This window comes from Larimichthys crocea, chromosome XX (assembly GCF_000972845.2).
Source record: "Larimichthys crocea isolate SSNF chromosome XX, L_crocea_2.0, whole genome shotgun sequence".
Lineage (NCBI taxonomy): Eukaryota > Metazoa > Chordata > Actinopteri > Sciaenidae > Larimichthys > Larimichthys crocea.
In genome coordinates this window covers 18,482,582-18,502,963 of record NC_040030.1, presented here as the reverse complement: position 1 = coordinate 18,502,963, position 20,382 = coordinate 18,482,582, and the positions used below count along the sequence as shown (strand labels likewise).

The following is a 20,382-nucleotide window of genomic DNA, read 5'->3' as shown; positions in this document are numbered from 1 at the left end:
CCGGTGTTACGCAGAATTCTGTTACCCGTCAGATGTTGTGACCCGCGTTAACGCTGCACGAGCTTACCGCCATTTAACCGCGTTTATCGGGACGAGGACACCGGAAGTCCTCAGATTGTCACGTCCTGTTCGAGGTTCGTTTTTGTGGCGGTAACAGAATCTGTCCGGTCACAGGCTGCACCGTAACACCTGTGTCCACCGGGGAAGGACGTGAACAGACCGGTAACGGAAAACGGCCCCGTTTAACGGCTACATCACGGGAGCCGAAATGTTTACAAGCTTAACGGGGACGTCATCTCTCCCGGTGACTTCACTAACGGTACTTTAACGTCCTCTTCCTTCCCTCCGCCGGGCGGGGACTGTTCGCTTTCTCCCACCGAGCAGCAACGCTAACAAGGGTGCGTTTGATTCATGACCCGCTAAGCACCGGGGGACAGCAGGAGAGGATCAGAATAAATAATTAAAAAGTCTTTCTAAGATATTAAATCAACTGTTTCTGTCTGAAATGTCAAAATAAATTAAAATATATTAAAAATTAGATATTAGGTCCAAAAAAAATCTGAGCTAGAGAATGAAGTTTAAATGAAGTGAGTCAGATTATATTTATGTATATTATTAACACATATTTAGTGTATTATTAATACATATTTAGTGTATTATTAATACATATTTAGTGTATTATTAATACATATTTAGTGTATTATTAAACGACTGAACAAACGTTAGACTCACAACAAACAAATGTTTGAGTGAAAAGTCAAAACTTGGACATATTAAATTAACTTCAGTATAAAAAATAGGATAATAGATTATACAAACATGTGCTGAGTGTATATCTGAGGACTAATAAAACTTTTGTGTCTTTTCTTTTACACAGTGGCCTGAATCTGCGCGGTGACAGATCTGTCCGTAACACCGGCCCGTGTCTCTTTAAGAGCCTCGTGTTGTTACAGGAAGTGTGAGGGGTGTTTCCAGCTGATCTGCACAACAGAAGGACCGTGAGTCCGAGCGCGGCTCAGTCCGACCGACCCGCTCCGCTCCTCGGCTTCCTCAGCCCAGCGGCCCCCGGCAGGTCTGCAGCCCGAACACTGAGCATCTTATCGGGGATTGAGTCCAGGTGTCCTCCGCTCTCTTTCACCTCCAGCCGCCTCTCAGCTGCCGTGAACCGGAGCCGTCGGTAGCTGTCAGCCCGGACTGTCATGATCCCGGCCCGGAGATGGCGTCCTTCCCCGGTTTGTGTAAGACTGTCAGGCCCGCGGAGGAGGAGAACGGAGAGCTGGACGGATCCCTGCAGCAGATGCTGAAGGCCATCGCCGACGAGAGGAACCGACTGAACATCCGGCAGGAGATCAGCGGACTCGGTGAGCTCCGTTAATCGGTGCCGGGCTGAGCCGGGTCACATTATAATGAACACATTAATAACAGCAGCTGTAATAACGATGATCACAGACAGGTACCTGCCTCACCTGTCTCACCTGCCTCACCTGTCTCAGCTGTCTCAGGTGATTCACTGACCGGATCAAGGCCTCATGTTAAAGTAAAAGTACTCTGTTACTCTCAGAGTATCCGGATACTCTGTTACTCTCAGAGTATCCGGATACACTGTAACTTTAAAGTATCCATGCGCTCGCTGGACCTTCATAAGCCCCGCCCCCCTCTGGCTCTGTGCTCCAATCACAGTCGAGCAAATGCTACGTGTTAGCCACGCGTTAGCTCGTCTGTGAGATATTTAGTCACGGCTAACGTTAGCAACGTTCCAGCTAACTAACCAACCAGCTAGTTAATCTACCAGAACTGTTAGCCAGTTAGCTACGTGTCATGGCTAACGCAAAGTGCTAACTAGCTAACTAGCTAACTAGCTACTTTAGATCAGTTGTTAGTTATGTAGTTAGCTACCTAGCTTAAGTTAAAATGTGGCTATATGATAGTCTGTAGTTAGCTCATGTTAGCAACATTCTGGCTAACTAATATACCAATGATTAGCCTGCTAGCCAGCTAGTTAACTGTTAGCTAGCTAGTTAGAAGCTAATGCACTAGCTAACTAGCTAGTTTATATCAGTTGTTATTCTGCTAGCACCGTGCTAACGTTAGCTCCTTTAAGACGTGAGTATACGTGACTGTTATCTTTGAAATGTGGCTGTATGTTCAACACAGACGAGCTAACGCGTGGCTAACGCGTGGCTAACGCGTGGCTAACGCAAGTGCAGGAAAGGAGGAAGTTGACCGAGGCTGGCTCAGCTGTGATTGGAGCGCAGAGCAAAGAGGGGCGGGGCTTATGAAAGGTGAAAGTGCAGCAGAAGTATAAAATATACCAAGTACTCTAAATACTCAGGAGTACAAATACACTAGAGCTAAGCTAAGCTAAGCTAAGCTAGGCTAACATGAACATGCTGATGACGTTAATTAATCATCAGGTAAACAGATGAAGACCATGCAGCTGATAGAAAGCTCTGCAGAGACTTCACTGTGATGTGTGTGTCTGTGTGTGTGTGTGTGTGTCTGTGTGTGTGTGTGTGTGTGTGTGATGGAGAAATCAATGCCGCTCTGTTCACGACTCATGACTTCATCACAGCTCGTCTCTTCAGAGTTCGTCCTCTGATCACACTCAATCACAATGAGTTTTTAATTAAAATAAAACACGACAGGTGAGTCATTAACTCCTGATCCATCAGCTCTGCACTCGATAGTGTTACATTTTTTTATTTGGGCTAAATGTGTTGATGAACTTTAAGAAAAATTAATTAATCAACGAAGAAAATAACAAAACAAACTCTGCATAACGTGCCTCTAATGATAATATGACATGATCGTCATCGGCAGATTTCAGTGAATTAAATCTTAAATATTCATTTATTTTAGTGTTAATCCTTTAAATGACAGAAACACAAAGTGAATTATGTCAATCAAAGCGTCCACGCTCTTAACCCTGCATCACTTTAAGCCTTAATATAATGTGAACAGGTGAGTTGTATATAAATTCACCCTCAGTACAGTTGTCATGAACGGGGAAATTAGCTACAGAGACCAAAACTGTTTTTTGTACCAGGCTGTAAACATGTTTATTTCTGCTGTGAAGTTGGACATTTGGACATGGGGACTTATGGAGACTGACTCACTGCTGGAGCCAGCCTCAGGTGGTCGTTAGAGGAACTGCAGGTTGTTTGATTTCAACAAACAAAAACCGAGTGATGAGGCAGAAAGACGTTTTCGTCCATGTTGGTTCAGAGACGTGATGAGATGATTCGTGACGGCTTCTCGTGTTTGAGCCGGTTCTGCTCAGTGTTTCGGGTCACGGGCCGTCCTGCAGCTGATGTTTCTTTATTCACAGTCTGTAGTCGGTGCCCTTGGATGGTCCTCTGCTGAGTGACTCAGGTCTGACAGCATCAACAGTGACTCAGTGATATGCTGCTTTATCACAGCTCCACTCTTATTTTGGTGGGTTCGTTCATCCTGTCAGGACTCAGGGTTTCTGTCAGTCAGCGTGTCATCGTCTCTGGTCCAGGCGGCCTCCGTCAGTCCAGCAGCCGATGCGTCCTGATGTATCTGTGCAGCTTTGTGTCACGACAGAAACCAAAATCTGTTGTTGTGAGACTGAAATCAGGAAGTCGGATGAGCATCAACAACCAAAAACCAAAAATCCTGCCGAGCAGGTTCATCACGTTCGACCCAGCGAGTCACTTCATGTTCTTTCATTTATTATCACAAGGTTCAGATCCATGTCAGGACCAAGCGGCTCCAGAACTGTCTCATATCAGCAGGGAAAATCCATTTCCAGGGTTCCCATGTGTCCTGGAAAACCTGGAAAACAGTTGACTAATTTTCCAGTCATGGAAAATGAGAGAGAAGTTGTTGTGATTACACAGAATGTGAAACGTAATGAATGAATTCAAAGCGCTGAGCTAACAGGAGGTGACACATGAACATGATTCAGGTTTCATTACCTCCCGACACACCAGCGTATCCCTCCACGGTGAAGTAGGGCTCCTCCGCCTGCTATAAATACACGACGTGAGCTTTAATGTGGAGCAGCTCTTTGTTCACAGATCGATGGATGGAGATCTGAACGACGTGACCGAGTTACTGTAAAAATAGTCTGTGACTCACCGACACACAAATGATTCCAAACCTGCTGAATGTTTCAAATGAAACACGAACACGTTCTCTGTCATCGTCTATGTGCACATATGTGTTGTGGTGTGCGGCTGCAGGACCTGCAGACAGACGGAGAGCACAGCGGGGGGTCTTCCATCTGTTTACATTGTACTGTGTGTTTGAGGAGCAGCCGAAGCTGACCGAGCAGTTTGGAAATGTTTCCGATCACAACAACAAGCTGCTCCGGTTGCGTCACCTACTTCCTCTTCTTTGCAACAACAGAAGACACGGCAGCAATGTCCATACATGCTGCTGAGCACCCAGCTCCTGTTCTGGCACGACACCAGCTCTTCACCTTCACAACCAGAAAACATTTCCTCCATAGTCTGAGTTTACTGACTGACTTCAAAGTTACTTTAGATTTTCATAGATTGTTCTGACTTAGAGATTTTGAGACAGTTTCTTGAAATCCACCTTTTAAAGCTTGGACCTGGATCTGTCCTTGGATCTGGATCGGTCCTTGGACCTGGACCTGGTTGGGTGTGTTTTAGAGGTGTCTGTTGAAGACACCAACATGAATTAAAATCACGTCACGCCGCGTCAACCAGCTGCAGGTTCCTGTGTGAAGACTCTTTGTTCGACCTGCTGCGTGTCTTCACACAGGAGATGCAGCATCACGTGACGCAGTAATTCATTCGACCTGAACACATGACGGAGGTGACACGAAGTCACATGGTTTACAGTCACTCTATAGCAGAACCTCTTTATTTAAAACACAAGCTGACCACAGAGCTGAGACCTAACCGGTCATTTCATGGAAGTTCAAATAAAGTATCCTGAACGTGGAGGTGGGACTAATGAGTCACAGTTTGGTTCTCGTGGTCATTGATCTGGTTCCTTTAGACAGCTCTAGTGGTCCTGTATGGGTTCTGGTGGTCACCGAGGAGGTTTCCAGGGTCCTACAGGAGAGTCTAGAGGTCCTTTTGGTTGTTCTACTGATCATTGAATGAGTTCTAGTGTCCCTGTATAAAGGTTCTGGTGTCCCTGTAGGAAGTTCTGGTGTCCCTGTAGGAAGGTTCTAGTGTCCCTGTAGGAAGGTTCTAGTGTCCCTGTAGCAAGGTTCTAGTGTCCCTGTAGGAAGTTCTGGTGTCCCTGTAGGAAGGTTCTAGTGTCCCTGTAGGAAGTTCTGGTGTCTCTGTAGGAAGGTTCTAGTGTCCCTGTAGGAAGGTTCTGGTGTCCCTGTAGGAAGGTTCTAGTGTCCCTGTAGGAAGGTTCTGGTGTCCCTGTAGGAAGGTTCTAGTGTCCCTGTAGGAAGGTTCTAGTGTCCCTGTAGGAAGGTTCTAGTGTCCCTGTAGGAAGGTTCTAGTGTCCCTGTAGGAAGGTTCTAGTGTCCCTGTAGGAAGGTTCTAGTGTCCCTGTAGGAAGGTTCTAGTGTCCCTGTAGGAAGGTTCTGGTGTCCCTGTAGGAAGGTTCTAGTGTCCCTGTAGGAAGGTTCTAGTGTCCCTGTAGGAAGGTTCTAGTGTCCCTGTAGGAAGGTTCTGGTGTCCCTGTAGGAAGGTTCTAGTGTCCCTGTAGGAAGGTTCTGGTGTCCCTGTAGGAAGGTTCTAGTGTCCCTGTAGGAAGGTTCTGGTGTCCCTGTAGGAAGGTTCTGGTGTCCCTGTAGGAAGGTTCTGGTGTCCCTGTAGGAAGGTTCTAGTGTTAATTCGGGAGGTCAGGGTCAGTGAGGTGATTCAGTGGGACTTTTGGGTGGTTCTAGTGGTTATGTGGAGGTTTTAGTTGATGTTTACAGTTTGCTTTGTGGTCATCGAGAAGGTTGTTGTGGTTCTTTAAGAAGTAATATTGGTTATTGAGGAGGATTTACGGATCTTTAGGTGGTTCTTGCGGTCCTTTTTAGGAGTTCTCTTTGGAGGTTGTTGGTCATTAAGGAGGTTCTAGTGAAGCTTTAATATTTGAAGGATTCTTTAGCTGCTAGATTCTGGAGCAACTTCCTGTTTCAGTCTCATATTTCTAACTGTAACTCTTAAACCTCAGTGGTTCAGTCAGTACTGAATGTTTCCATCCATCCATCCATCCATCCTTTTGTTCATCCTTTCATCCAGGTCACTGGAGCTTTGACAGAGTGTCAGTACGCTCCCACCATGTATTATATAACTGTAATGAAAAATACAACAGCTCGACCGTGGCTCGTGATATTTCTCCTCGCTGCCAGCAGAGAGAGATTTTGGAGTGATAGTGCGCCGGGCTTCGTAACACAGTTGATGTATTTTTAAAATGGGATACGCAGCTATAAAGACTGTTATGATGTGCAGGACGGCCGGATATGAAAGTTGTCAACAGATTTTCAAAAGAAACTTTCCAGACCAAACGAGTACTTCAACATCTGAGAGCGATGGTACGATGAGCAGTTAGCATCCTACCAGTGGGCGAAGGGTACAGGTCATAATGGACACTGATGTCTGAGGACAACACCAACAAGGTCCAAGCTGTCTAGAAACTACGAGGGCCTTCAGCTGAGTTCTTCTTCTGTCTCGCACGGTGTTTCCTGTTGCTGTTCAGATGTGACGTTCTGTTTGCCAGAAGGTTGTGTTCACTGACTCCCCTCTGTCCGGGAAGAACATCCTTCATGCCAAGTCTGACTGGACGGAGGCCAGAGGTCGTGTCCGACCTACAGCCAAAGCTTCGCTGGCTGTCGGCCTGAACACAGAGCTGTCGAGTTGTTCACGCTGCTGATCGATGGAAAGTCTCTGTGATGTTGAAAGTGGAAGTAGATCCTCACATTCTGCCATAGCATCTCATTACAGATACTTGGTGAGCTGGACATTGAAGCTCAGACCTCAGAGATGTTGGGTGTCACCTCATCGCGGGCTTCTCACCTGGTCCCACCAGAATCTCTCCAAAGTTCCACCTGATGTCAGTCCGGTTGCCCAAGTTGTCTCAGCAGTTTCTCAGCCGTGCAGGTCTCAGGTCTGCTGAAGGTTGTCACAGGTAACTGGACCTGCTTAGTTTCTCAAGGCTGACGCCCTGAGGACCATGTGACTCATGGACTTCTGTGTTTCTACTGAAGGAGCTCTGGATCAGGTCGACCTTCTTCTGTTTCAGCTCAGGTGTTCAAATGAAATGAAAGTCTGAGGCGATCAAAGCAAACGAGGTTAATCCTGATGAACGTTAAATCAACATAATCCACTTTGTGAAATGAAATCAAACACGACGTTCACATCACACAGCTGATCGTCTCCACTCGTTCACACCTTCTTCAACTGAATAAACCTGAACATGAACTTCATGAGCTCGTCATGAAGTGAAGCCTGACAGAGTTAATTAATGCTGACGGGGTTCAGCTAACGATGATGAAGTCTGATGAAGGGTAAACAGGATTTCAGGCTCTTGAAGCTTCAAACAGGAGATCAAACGAGCTCTCCAGGCCTGAGGAAGCAGCCGCTCGAACAGGAAGTTCAACTAAATGCCATGTCATCCTCTGCCCGGTTGCCTGGCAACAGTTGCCGGGCGGCAGGCAGGTACCTCGGCCTGTAGAAAGGTAGCAGACCCCCTCCGTCCTCCACCCCCGAGGTGATGGAGGGCAGGTGGTCGACATCTGAAGCGATGAATCGGTGGACCACGCTTCTTTTATGATGTCCGGTCATTTTTCAAAATAAAAGCATCATTTATCAGCTCTTCTGTGGCTGACACTTCCTGTGTGTTTGTGTGTTTTTGCAGGTTGTTTTAAGGATGACCGCATCGTGTTCTGGACCTGGATGTTCTCCACGTACTTCATGGAGAAGTGGGCTCCTCGGCAGGACGACATGCTGTTCTACGTCCGCAGGAAACTCGCCTACGTCAGCGCCGACAACACCGAGGGCAAAAAGGTGACGAGCTGTGATTTATTCAAGGTTTCCTGATCCAGACGCAGGTCGAGCACAGGCAGCGCACCTGATCATGTCAGCGCGGAGATATGAGGTCTCTACGTGACAGGAATGGTTTCCACGGTTACACTGTGAATGTGTGTGTGTGTGTGTGTGTGTGTGTGTGTGTGTGTGATGGGGCGTATCCCCTCAATGACTCGACACAGTAAAACACCACAAACATCCTCGTTACAGTTTGTTGAAAACAGGAAGTGAAGAAAATAAAAGTGCTGAGTCAGCGTCCTCACATCGTCGTTACAGAGTTCACATTGTTCCGAGCGCCACGTAACCACGGTGATCACGTGATCACAGGAAGCCTTCACGTCATTGGACAACTCTTTGTTTGAGCGAGTGTGTTTGCTGTTATTTCATAACTTCAGCTTTTATTTTGACACGTCAACGTGACAATGTGTCCTTCAGTCCTATCACAGGTGTGTCCAGGTGAGTCCAGGTGAGTCTGAACACACGAGATCATCTACAAACATGTTGTTTGTCTTTCTGGGTTAGAAAGATATTCAGTTATTTCCTCGTTATGAACTCTGACCTCTCTGTTCTTTGATGTTAGACGCTCACACACACTCCTGTTGTTGTCATAGTAACACACCTCGTCACGTTAATGATGCAGACACACTCCTGTTGTTGTCATAGTAACACACCTCGTCACGTTAACGATGTTCTGATGAGGTGTGTCTGTTCTCAGGTGGAGGTGGAGGTTTACAGGAGAGACTCCAAGAAGCTGCCGGGCCTCGGTGACCCAGACATCGACTGGGAGGAGAGCGTCTACCTGAACCTCATCCTGCAGAAGGTGAGCGACGCTCAGGAGCTTTAACCTGAACTCGTGTTCGTATGTGATCGTATCGAATAATCAGAGAGTGCACACGCCAAACTGTGTTCACTTCATTTTGATCTGTTCGTCAGAGTTAGATATTTTTCTCACCTCATGAGGCGACCGAAGCCGCTCAGTCATCCTCGTGATAAAACGTCTGACACTAAAATCCGAGTTTCAGACTCTGCATGTTTCAGCATTCAGAGTTTTAGATTCTCATTGATGCTCGAAAGGAAAGGATGAGCTGATCACACTGGTTCTTCTTTTTATAAAATGATATGATGAACTGATATAAACAAGAAGGTGAAGATGAATTATCTTTGTATGATGATGTGTTGTTCTGTCTTCTCACTAACCTGAAAACTCTTCGACCTTCCAGCTGGACTACGTGGTGACGTGTGCCGTCTGCACGCGCTCAGACGCAGGAGACATCCACATCCACAAGAAGAAATGTCAGGTAGGAAAGTCAGACTCACCTCCACCTGTGTCTCGACTCTCCAACCAGCTCCGTCCATCTGTATTCATTCTGTCCGTGATGTTCACAGGAAGTGTTTGCGTCTCCCAGCAAACACGCCATGGACAGCAAAGGAGAGGAGTCCAAGATGAGCTACCCCAACATCTTCTTCATGATCGACAACTTTGAGGAGGTGACGTAGTCTGAGCACGTGTCGTCTTACTACGTCTTCCTTTAACACCACGGTGTGGAGGTGTAAAGATGCTGAAGGTCTCAGTAAAGTCCGCTCGGTGCTGCCGGTTAATGAAGTGTGACTCCATGTGTTTTCAAAAAACAAGCTCCGGTGTTAACGCCTCGTTCTCTGGGTCGACTGGAGACTCAGATTTCTCTCCTGGAAGGAATCGATGAACGATCTTCTGCCTGAAGCAGCTGAAGCAGACAGACAGGTGAATGATACAGACATGAAGCTCTCTGCAGGTGCAGTAACGTATTCCTGTCCATTCTGTGTGTAGGTGTTCAGTGACATGACGGTGGGCGAGGGGGAGATGGTCTGTGTGGAGCTGGTGGCCAGCGACAAGAGCAACACCTTCCAGGGAGTCATCTTCCAGGGCTCGATCCGCTACGAGGCCCTGAAGAAGGTCTACGACAACCGGGTGAGGAACTGCAGCCTCTGTGCCGAACGCTCACGCAGCTCAAGTTCAGACTGCAAACACTCAGGTGGAAACCCAGCGAGTCAGCTGAGCTTCTGTGGTTGTTCTCTGCAGGTGAGCGTCGCGGCTAAGATGGCCCAGCGGATGTCGTTTGGTTTCTACAAGTACAACAACATGGAGTTTGTGAGGATGAAGGGGCCGCAGGGCAAAGGTCACGCTGAGATGGCCGTCAGCAGGGTGCCGACAGGTGACACCTCGCCCTGCGGCACCGAGGAGGACCAGGTGTCACCTCTGCACGAGAGGGTGAGGAACACACACACACACACACACACACACACACACACACACACAGGGTAACCTGGATGCAGTGATAGAAAGTAACTAAGTACAGTTACTTAAGTACAATTTTGAAGTACGTGGTCAATATTTAAATATTTCCTTTCACTGCCTGCATGTCTCCATCAGCTGATTCTAATAAAGATTGAAATGAAACAAACATCTGTGACGTTCCTCAGGTTCCTCTGCTCGTTCATGTCAGACACTGAACTGTCATATTAATGTCAAGATGTTAATCAGAAAGTAAAGATCACTAACATGTTCAAATATAATAATAATAATAATAATAATGTTGTATTCAGGGTTAGTGTAACAGACATCTGTGAACGTAAACAAAGACCAAACGAAGACCGTTGAATATCTGAGATCTGTTCAGAGATGTTTCAGAAGTTTCCATGGAGCTTCATGTTTATGAACACGTCTCGTAAAGATCCGGTCTCGTGTTCAGACTCCTGAAGTCACCAGTCAGGAAGTCCAGGTATCTTCACTTCCTGTTTGTCTGCGGCTGCCGAGAAATCCGAAACAAAAAAACCCCAAAGCTCAAAGAGTCGACGGTCAACAGCTCAGATCAATGATACATGGACCGCATGGTGTCGACCTGAAGTCAACAGGTGAGGGGTTTTCAGGTGTAATCATTGATGACACCTCACATCCTTTTTATAAGGACAGCAGAAAAAAGATGCAGCGTGGAATGTCATCGCAGGAGTCAGAGAGACTACAGCCGGAAATATCACGTGATTATGCGTGAAGTCACGAGATCTCGTGCGTTCTCGTGACGCTCGGTGTCCAGCGGAGACGCACCTGAACGCAGCCGTTCTGCATGCTGTGTGTTTAAGGGGTCAGAGTCATGACACAGGTGGACACCTGTGGGTCGTTGAGGACACCTGTGGGTCGCTATGGACACCTGTGGGTCGTTATGGACACCTGTGGGTCGTCGAGGACACCTGTGGGTCGTTGGGAGCCACAGGTGTCCTCGACGTCCCACTTTAACCTCCAAACGCTCACGGCAGTCAGTCAGAACTGAAGCTTCTCTGATGAGAGACGAGATGTCTTCAAACGGGCACTTTGACCTGAATAAAGTCATCGTCTTCTTCCAGGTGACGTCCTTCAGCACGCCACCGACTCCAGAGAGAAACCGTCCCTCGTTCTTCTCGCCATCGCTGAGGAGGAAAGTTCCCCGAAACCGAAACGCAGAGATGAAGAAGTCTCACTCCGCCAACGACAGCGAGGAGTTCTTCAGGGAGGAGGAAGACGAAGGTACGGACTGGACATGGACATGAACATGGACATGGACATGGACATGGACAGGACATGGACAGGACATGGACATGTGCAGGACATGGACTGGACGTGGACTGGACAGGACATGGACCAGTCTGACTGTTTGATGAAGCTGTCTTTCTGTCTTTCTGTCTTTCTGTTTCAGACCTTCACACCGCCACTAACCTCCGCTCTCGCTCGCTGTCCGGTACCGGACGCTCGCTGGTCGGCTCCTGGCTCAAACTCAACCGGACCGAAGATTACTTCCTGCTCTACTCGCACCTGACCTACGTCACCCTGCCGCTGCACCGCATCACCACAGGTTAGAGGTCACGCGGGTCATTTATTGGTCGTTATTAGTTAAGTGGTTAATTACTGAATGGTTTAATGGAGGTTCTGTTGACTTGTGTTCTTCTGTCAGACATCCTGGAGGTGAGGCAGAAGCCGATCCTGATGACATAGCAGAGCTGGATCAGCATCACTACCAAGTGCCTCCTGCATCGGGCCCCTGAGACTACAGCAGCGCCCCCCGGTGTCCACACCGAGACCACCACCCACCCTGAGACCAGTCAGAGGAGACGCCAAACCAACCAGCCATCCGAGAAGTGCCTCTTCTTCTTTTCAGTTCCTGCTGCGTCCGAGGTCGTCTCCACGGAAACGGGGCCCGGCGACGGGATCACATGACCTCGGTGTGAAACGGCACTGGCTGAACTCTGACCGGGAAGTGAAGACTGAGCGTTTTGTTGTAAATATCCTGCTGCTTTACTCACTGAGACGCCTCGACTGACCCGACACGGTTCTGTTTTTAAAACGTCTACGACCACGTGACAGGAAACGCTTTTCTACGACAGGAAGTGGTCGTAAACGCCGGATTCACTCCTGACAGCAGACGTGACATCATCAACCAGCCGCTCCACTTCTTTTTATTCACTAATTAACACTTGTTTTTCTTAATTACTCGTCATAACTTTGGTTCTGGAAGAGAAGCACACGAGAATCTGTCAGCAGCTGTTTAAAGACTCAGAGTTTCTTTTTATGGATCAATAAACCAAAACACGAGTCAGCGCTTCAGTTTGAACTGGAACCGAGTTTAAAATCGTCTCAACAGTTCAGACGACTTCAGGAGGTCGAAGAACGCCGAGAAGAAAACTGAAGTTAATAAATGTAAACAGAGAAATGTTCAAACGCTCTGACAGCTCGTTAGTCTGAATCAGCTCGTTAAAGACTCTTCTTCTTCTTCTTCTTCTTCTTCTTCTTCTTCTAGTAACAGCCAAAAAGTTTTTATTTCAAGTTTTTCACTTTCTTTGGATTTCGACTCGTCTCGTCGACCTGAGTGGATCGTCGTCGTGTTTGATTGGTCGACTCTTCACCTCCACGTTAAAAACAAACGATCACAATAATCCAGCTTCAACTTTTTACGGCTTTTATTGAAAAAACTGCGACTCACAAACTGGAAGTGACTTGAAAAAAAACAAAGTGTTGTCGTGACGACGATTAAAGGGAAATCTCTGCAGGAACAGGAAGTGACCTCACTGGTTGGACGGTGTTTGTTTCCTCTCTGTGCTCCTGAAGCCTTAAACTCTGCGTGACTTTAATGTTTGTTCACTTCAAGATGATTCTTCTTCTTCTTCACGTGAGAAACGTTTCATGAATCGAGTCTTAACAGGAAACTTTCACATTGAGAAGAAAACAAACGAACTCAAACGTCACAGACGCGTGAAACCTGAATTATTAGATTTAGATTTGAGTTCATCAGACCGAGTCGATGATTGTTGGAAACGTTCGATGTTACATTTCTGTGTTTTTGTCATTTTCACATTATCACACTCAGAATAAAAACCTGAACGTGTCTGAGGCAAAAACAAACTTTAACCCACAAATATTGATCGTCTCGTTAAGGTCACCTGTGGCTCGTTAGGGTCACCTGTGGCTCGTTAGGGTCACCTGTGGCTCGTTAGGGTCACCTGTGGCTCGTTAAGGTCACCTGTGGCTCGTTAGGGTCACCTGTGGTTCGTTAAGGTCACCTGTGGCTCGTTAGGGTCACCTGTGGCTCGTCAAGGTCACCTGTGGCTCAGGTGTAAGTTCAGTTTAGACTTTCACTCCACATTAAAGTTCTAATATAACTTATTATAATATTACAACTTTTTATCGTGAAACTGCGACTTATTTCTCAAATTGTTGAAGCTTCATGTCTGAATAATTCCAACGTGCTTTGGGAAAAGTATTTAAACTGGTTTAGTTACACGATAAATTAATAGTTTGAATTTTGATTTAATCTGATTTAAATTTTGCAAATCTGAAAAAATCGTTAGTTTCTGAAACTTTGATTTATATGTGAGAATCTTTTCACGAAGTTTGATCACAGTCGATCAGCTGTTCTGTTTTTGATTTCACTGAAGCCATCGTGGATCAAAGTCTGTCAGTGTTTGTGTCGTGTTGACTCTTCAGTGTTCGAGGCTGAATGTATCCTCGCTGATCGATCAGACGGCTTTAACTGAGGACGACTGTTTGCACTGTAAAACGCTTTTAGAACCTTTTTGAAACGTTTAAAGAACGTTCTGTTCTCGTCACGGCTTTTGTACACGGACTCACCTCACGTGCATGTTGCCATCAGACTTGTTACGTAGTGTCGACCTGTGTGTTCAGTTATTTATTCAAATACACGTTAGCAGAAAATCAGCCTGTGTGTGTTTATTCAGTGACGGCGCCACCACCTGGACAAACTTTACCTGAGACTGGAACTCGTTTAATTTAACGAACTGCTGCTAATTTCATCTGATTAAACATTGTTGGTTATTTTATATTCCTGTGACTGCACTAACTGTCACATTTGTAAAGTTTAAACGAACCTTTAACATGAAAATAAAAGTTTCAGTCAAACGTGACGTCACAGTAAAAACAATCATTGTTTGTTTGTTTTTAATTGAAGCTAACGAGCTTCATGTTCAGATCAATCAGTGAAGAATCAGACACGAGGCTGCTTGGTTTCCTTTTATTCCAATAAACGTCTTTACAAATGTTCAGACGATGACAGCATGCCTCATCGAGCAGGCGACCGAGGCCACACAAAGGACACTTGGAAAACAAACGAACAGCTGGTCTGTCACGTGATCAGGGGAACATTCACGCCGGGTCGGGTCAGTACAAATCATCCTGCAGACAATAAATAAAGAAACTCAGCAGACACTCCACGTCCTGGACTTTAAAACATTAACTGTTACTGAAGATTTAATTTGTAAAACCAAATCGCTGATTTTATCTGGAGCCTTCCAAACACAGTGACATCATTCATCATCATCTTCATCATCTTCATCATCATCACGCTCACTGACGACCAAATTAAAACAGGAAGTGACACGACGTCGTTAAAACAGCAGCCGCGTCGAGCCGGAGGAATGTAGCCATGACGACGACGAGCTGCTTCTGATGTCGATTAAAAACAAAAAGTTTCACAGTATGACGACCGAGTCATGGAGAGGGGCGGAGGAGACGCACGGGGCGGTGTGGGTGGAGTAAACTGCTGTGATGAGGTCGGAGAGTCTGGAGGTGCTGACGCTCGCCGGCCTCAGCCTTTCTTCTCCTCCAGCGTCTTGTGGAGCTCGTCGGCGTCCTCGGCCGTCTTCACCCGGATCAGCAGCGGCACCGGACTGCTCGGGTTCTTGTCGTCCACGGCCGGGTTGGGAACGCACACCACCATCACGTTGTTCTTCCCCACCCGAGAGCACGGCATGGACGACTGCACCATGATGTTCAGCAGGATGTTTCCTGAGGAGGAGGAGAGAGATGGAGGAGGAGAGGAGAGAGATGGAGGAGGAGAGGAGAGAGGTCAGTTCTTCTGTCTGAACAGCAGGGGGCGCTGTGTGATCACAGATCAGCTGACAACAGGAAACAGTTGTTTGTTTATTAAATGAAAATATTCAGAATTTAAATTTATTTTTGTTTCTCTGAGGTTAGTTTTAGGTTAGTCTGAGGTTAGTTTTAGGTTAGTTTTAGGTTAGTCTGAGGTTAGTTTTAGGTTAGTCTGAGGTTAGTCTGAGGTTACCCAGGTTCGTGTCGGCTCGGATGATCATCTGAGTTTTCCCGTCGTCCGTCTGTTTGAGGTGAAGCGTGCCGACTCCTTTCTCCTTAAACTCAGAGTCCTTCTTATAGAAGAGCTTACACCTGAGACACACACACACACACACACACACACACACACACAAAGTTTCAGGTGAATAAAGTTGATGACATTAGAGAAACGTTGCCGTAACGTTGCCGTGACGTACTTCTTGGAGTAGAAGGCGTCGTCCTCCTTCACCTCTCTGATCTCGGGTCTGGGCGGCTCCTCCGACTCCTCGTCTCCGTTCTCGTCTACAAAACAAAGTTTGAGACGATCAGCTGACGCGGTCACATGACTCGCCTGTTTTCAGACACTCGTTAATTAAAAGATCAAAGTGATGAACCGACTGAATATTAAATGGAAACGCCGCACACATTCAGATTTTACCTGGAATTATTTTAATCAATTAAAGATTTATGTAAAAACAAAAATAAAAAACTTGATTTTGTCTAAAATCATGAATCCAGATTTAATTATTAATTCTTTAATATTTACACACCAACAAAATAAGAGTTTGGTCTTTTATTGTTTTAAATCTCTTAACGACTTCCTGTTTCCTGTCATTAACTAATTAAACGATCAGCTGATTGATGAAAACTCGTCAGTCTCGTTCGTACCTGCAGGTCGGGCGTCCTCGCTCTTGCTCCCGCTGAAGCTCAGCGCTGCAGCTGCTCCAGGAGCTCCGAACAGAGTCTGACTGGAGGAGGCGCTGGAGGAGAAGGAGAAGCTGGGAGGAGTGGACTTGGAGCCCAAGGAGCCGAGCACCGAGCTGTCCACCTTCTGACCGAAGTTAAACGTGACGCCGGCGCCGATGGGAGCGCCGGCGCTTTTGTCCCGGGTCGAGTCTTCTGTCGTGTTTTTACCGAAGGAGAATAAAGAAGCCGGAGCTGTGGAGCTGCTCCTGCTGCCAGAGGAGGAGGAGGAGGAGGAGGAGGAGGAGGCAGGAGCAGCAGCTGTGGATGGCAGCTTCTTCTCCTCAGAGCCTCCGTCAGCAGAGCCGGCTCCGTACTGGCGCTCGATGGAGGCCAGGTGGCGCTCATAATCCCTGAAGATGGGGTTGAGGTCGCAGAGCGGGTTGTCGTTGACGTGTTTGGTGATCCAGTCCCTCACCGAGCAGTTCAGCGCCGTCAGCTGCCGGCTGTACTCCCGGTTACTGCCGGCACCGGAGCTGCAGCCCGAGCTCGGAGCCGGGGGCGCTGCCGAGCCATTGGTCTGCTTCACTGTGATGTCACCGGGGGGCTTGGAGGAGGCGGGGCCATTAAACGTTAGACCTGATGACGAGGAGAGGCACGTTAGTGACGAGGGAAGGAAACAAGGAGGCAGAGGAGGAAACGAGGAGGCAGAGGAGGAAACGAGGAGGCAGAGGAGGAGGAAATGAGGAGGCAGAGGAGGAAGAAACGAGGAGGAAGAGGAGGAGGAAATGAGGAGGCAGAGGAGGAGGAAACGAGGAGGAGGAAACGAGGAGGCAGAGGAGAGGAAACAAGGAGGCAGAGGAGGAAACAAGGAGGAAACGAGGAGGCAGAGGAGGAGGAAACGAGGAGGCAGAGGAGGAAACGAGGAGGCAGAGGAGGAGGAGGAAACGAGGAGGCAGAGGAGGAGGAAACGAGGAGGCAGAGGAGGAGTAAACGAGGAGGCTGCTCCTCTGCCTCTGTCCACATCAGTTGGTGTCCTCACCGGGTGTAGCGGTGGGTGGAGCAGCGGTGGAGGACGTGGCGGTGGGTGGAGCAGCCGGAGACGAGAATCCTCCGAATGACGGAGCGATGCTGTTCCCGTTGGTCAGACCGCCGAGGCCTTTAAATCCGCCGCCGTTCCCAAAACCGGAGAACGCCGTCGGAGCCGAGCCGCCGCTCGCCGCCCCGCTCAAAGAAAAACCTTTGAAACCTTTGAAGGAGCCGCTGCTCTCGCCCTGTAACCATGGAAACATCCAGACATCAGCATCACACAGACAGACCAATCATGTCGCTCTAAATCGTCCTGACAGACGAGCTTCACCTCGGAGCCGACGTTCCTGCGTTTGGCTTTCTTTATCGCTCGATTCTTCAGAACATCTTCACTCGCCACGGAGAACGTCCCGGCCTGAAGGACAGAGATCATATGTCATGGTCATCATCACCATCATCTTCATCATTTTCACCATCACCATCATCACCATCATCATCTTCATCTTCATCTCTCTCTCACCTCCTCTCCCTCGTCCTCCTGGTCCCAGTTCCTGTCCGTCAGCTCTTTGTCCGCGATCCTCTTCGCCATCCCACCGACTGAAAGTCTGTTTTATTCATTTCACAGAGAAACGTTAAAGTTCAACATCCTGTCAGTGATTATTATTAAATAAACGGATAATTAAACAGTCGATCACTGACAAACTGATTAAAACAAATTCAGTGACTCTGAGTTAAAGTCTGACCCAGTTCACTGAGAATAACTTTAGTTAATTACAGATGCTGTTTAATTAATTCATTAAAGATGTTCAGTCTAACTCATTAACACCGGCTCGTGTTTGTGACGGAGGTGTCCGTGAACGCAGCAGCTGCCTTCATGTTTATGAGGTGTCCGTGAACGCAGCAGCTGATCCTCATGTTTATGAGGTGTCCGTGAACGCAGCAGCTGCCTTCAGGCTCTTATTGATTATTGATCTGTTAGCTCTCCGCTAGCTGAGCTGAGTTAGCTCTTGTTAGCAGCTAACAGACGGAGTCACCGACCGTCGGTCAGATCACCGGTTAACCGGCTGCAAAGACACAAAGACACAAACGTGTCCGTTCGTGTGTGTAACGTTCATCCTCGCGCCGTTAACGGCTAACGGCGGGCCGCACGTTACAGGCTAACGTTACAGGCTAACGTTAGCGGCTAACGTTAGCCTGTAACGCCGTAAGAACACACAGTGAGGAGCTAACGTTAGCCGCTAACGTTAGCTCCTCGCTGGACTCGTGCTGAGCTAACGAACCTTTACTGGACCTCAGACAGCTCCACGCGCCGCAGCCCGCTCCGCAGACGTCAGCTCAGGTAGTCTCAGGTAGTCTCAGGTAGGTACAGGTGCTAACAGGAAGCTAACAGGTGCTAACAGGTAACCGCTGTGTTTTGAACGAGCCTCTCTCACGCCGCCATTTTACATAGCGGTATATCCGCATGGGTTCCCGCGCCCCACCTTCTTGCGCATGCGCAGCAAACACTGCTCATGCCCCCCCCCCTTCCCTTTACCGTCAAGTAGGAGTGGGAGTTGTAGTCCATTAATGTAAGAACGAACTACAAAAACGTCGACTTATTTTAGAGAGGAGAAATACTGTGAGCAAACAGACTAATGAATAATATATAATTAATAAAGACTGTCTAAGACTGGACGTAGTCTCCGAGACGTCCCCGCAGACTGTCTAAAACCTGGACGTAGTCTCCGTGACGTCCCCGCAGACTGTCTAAAACTGGGGACCTTTGGAGACTGACTCACTTCTGGAGCCAGCCTCAGGTGGACGTTAGAGGAACTGCAGTTTTTGATAAGTTCAGTTAAACTTGTAGTTTTTAAAGTTAAAGTTTGTTTCCTTCATCACGTTAAAGATCCATGATTCCGTCACACGTTGATTAAACTTTGCTGTCCGTGAAGGTCAGAAGAACTGTCAGGCTGTGAGATGAAGACGGACAGCTCATCATCATCACATGAACGTCCTGCTCAGACTGAACCTTTCCCTTCAGCTGAAGCTGATTCTGGGACTCAGCGGCCCGGTTCCAGCTCTGACTCTGTGTTTCAGCGGCGCTGTGCTTCAGAGCTGAAAGGATGCATGCAGAGACTCGAGGGATCGGGGGTAAAATGGTGCAGAGCCGGGCAGCAGATGGCTCGTCTCCAAGCTTTCAGGATCCCGGCCGGCTTTGCCAAATAGGAACAGGTGCTGGAGAAAGTAGGAAGTGAGCTGTGGGCCCTGGCGGCAGCAGGAGACCCTTGACCAGCTGGCGAGGAGAAAATGGAAAAGACTTGGCTCGGGAAAAAAGAGAAAAGCTGTATAATGTAGAAGAACAGGGCGGCCAGCATGTGAGGCCAAGCAGCGCACAGACTCATGGGAGATTTATTCAAATCCAGCATTTTATTTTCTCCTGTTTCTATGTCGAGGCCTAAAAAAGAAAGCAGGGTTATTATCACGAGGTCAGAGGTCACTCTGCTCAGATTACAGAAAACAAACACAGTGACTCTTTATGAACTCTGACCAATCATCATCATCATCATCATCATCATCATCATCATCATCATCATCATCAGGGTTTATTAGCTTAGCATCAAATCAAAGCTGGAACTGTAGGAATAAAACTGAAGACTGAAAACAAGGAGGAAAGATTCAGAGGCAGCTCCTTCCTGCTGTGACAGTGAATTACACTGTGTTAGGACGGAGGGCCCCTCTCAGCAGGCGTCCACTGAAACCTGGAGCCGCCTGCCGGGCCCTCGGAGCCCAGCGGGGTCCGGTCTGTACGGGACCAGACTTCAGAGCTGAGAGCAGAATCAAAGCCGGCGTCTTCCTCCCCCGAGAGACCCGATCAGCTGTTGATCAGAGGCCACGAAGAGATGTCCAACATCAGATTATTATTATGAGGTGAACTGAGAAACACACACACACACACACACAGTAACACACACACACACACACAGACACACACACACAGACACACACACACACAGAGAAGCACACACACACACACACACACACACACACACAGAGAAGCACACACACACACACACTCAGTGTTCATTCATTCATCCACATTTAATGGCTCTTTCACTGATTCATTAA

General features: G+C 47.7%; 2 protein-coding genes across 2 annotated transcripts; one reads left to right on the top strand and one right to left on the bottom strand.

The window, feature by feature from the left end:
- The first annotated feature begins 896 nt into the window (after nt 1–896).
- On the top strand, nt 897–14,193 carry kiaa0930. The gene is made up of 10 exons (XM_027272244.1): nt 897–1,361; nt 7,807–7,955; nt 8,692–8,796; nt 9,197–9,274; nt 9,363–9,464; nt 9,784–9,924; nt 10,036–10,224; nt 11,355–11,514; nt 11,684–11,839; nt 11,939–14,193. The coding sequence occupies exons 1-10, from the start codon at nt 1,217–1,219 to the stop codon at nt 11,977–11,979; spliced, it is 1,266 nt and encodes a 421-aa protein (XP_027128045.1). The 5' UTR covers nt 897–1,216; the 3' UTR covers nt 11,980–14,193.
- Nucleotides 14,194–14,495: 302 nt separating this feature from the next.
- nup50 (nucleoporin 50) lies at nt 14,496–18,778 on the bottom strand. The gene is made up of 8 exons (XM_027272241.1): nt 18,558–18,778; nt 17,798–17,882; nt 17,609–17,692; nt 17,291–17,522; nt 16,234–16,887; nt 15,783–15,867; nt 15,560–15,678; nt 14,496–15,282 (listed from the first exon to the last, which is right to left on the bottom strand). Exons 2-8 carry the CDS (start codon nt 17,864–17,866, stop codon nt 15,083–15,085), a joined length of 1,443 nt encoding a protein of 480 aa, XP_027128042.1. The 5' UTR covers nt 17,867–17,882; nt 18,558–18,778; the 3' UTR covers nt 14,496–15,082.
- Nucleotides 18,779–20,382: the final 1,604 nt, after the last annotated feature.

What these genes read in the sequence shown, in the direction of transcription:
- kiaa0930 (XM_027272244.1), top strand. Translation starts at nt 1,217, where the DNA reads ATGGCGTCCTTCCCCGGTTTGTGTAAGACTGTCAGGCCCGCGGAGGAG. An exon ending in TCCACAAGAAGAAATGTCAG is followed by an intron (nt 9,275 to 9,362) that starts GTAGGAAAGTCA and finishes TGATGTTCACAG; the next exon opens with GAAGTGTTTGCGTCTCCCAG. An exon ending in TGTCACCTCTGCACGAGAGG is followed by an intron (nt 10,225 to 11,354) that starts GTGAGGAACACA and finishes GTCTTCTTCCAG; the next exon opens with GTGACGTCCTTCAGCACGCC.
- nup50 (XM_027272241.1), bottom strand. Translation starts at nt 17,866, where the DNA reads ATGGCGAAGAGGATCGCGGACAAAGAGCTGACGGACAGGAACTGGGAC. An exon ending in AGGAGGACGAGGGAGAGGAG is followed by an intron (nt 17,693 to 17,797) that starts GTGAGAGAGAGA and finishes TCTGTCCTTCAG; the next exon opens with GCCGGGACGTTCTCCGTGGC. An exon ending in TCCACCCACCGCTACACCCG is followed by an intron (nt 16,888 to 17,290) that starts GTGAGGACACCA and finishes CCTCGTCATCAG; the next exon opens with GTCTAACGTTTAATGGCCCC.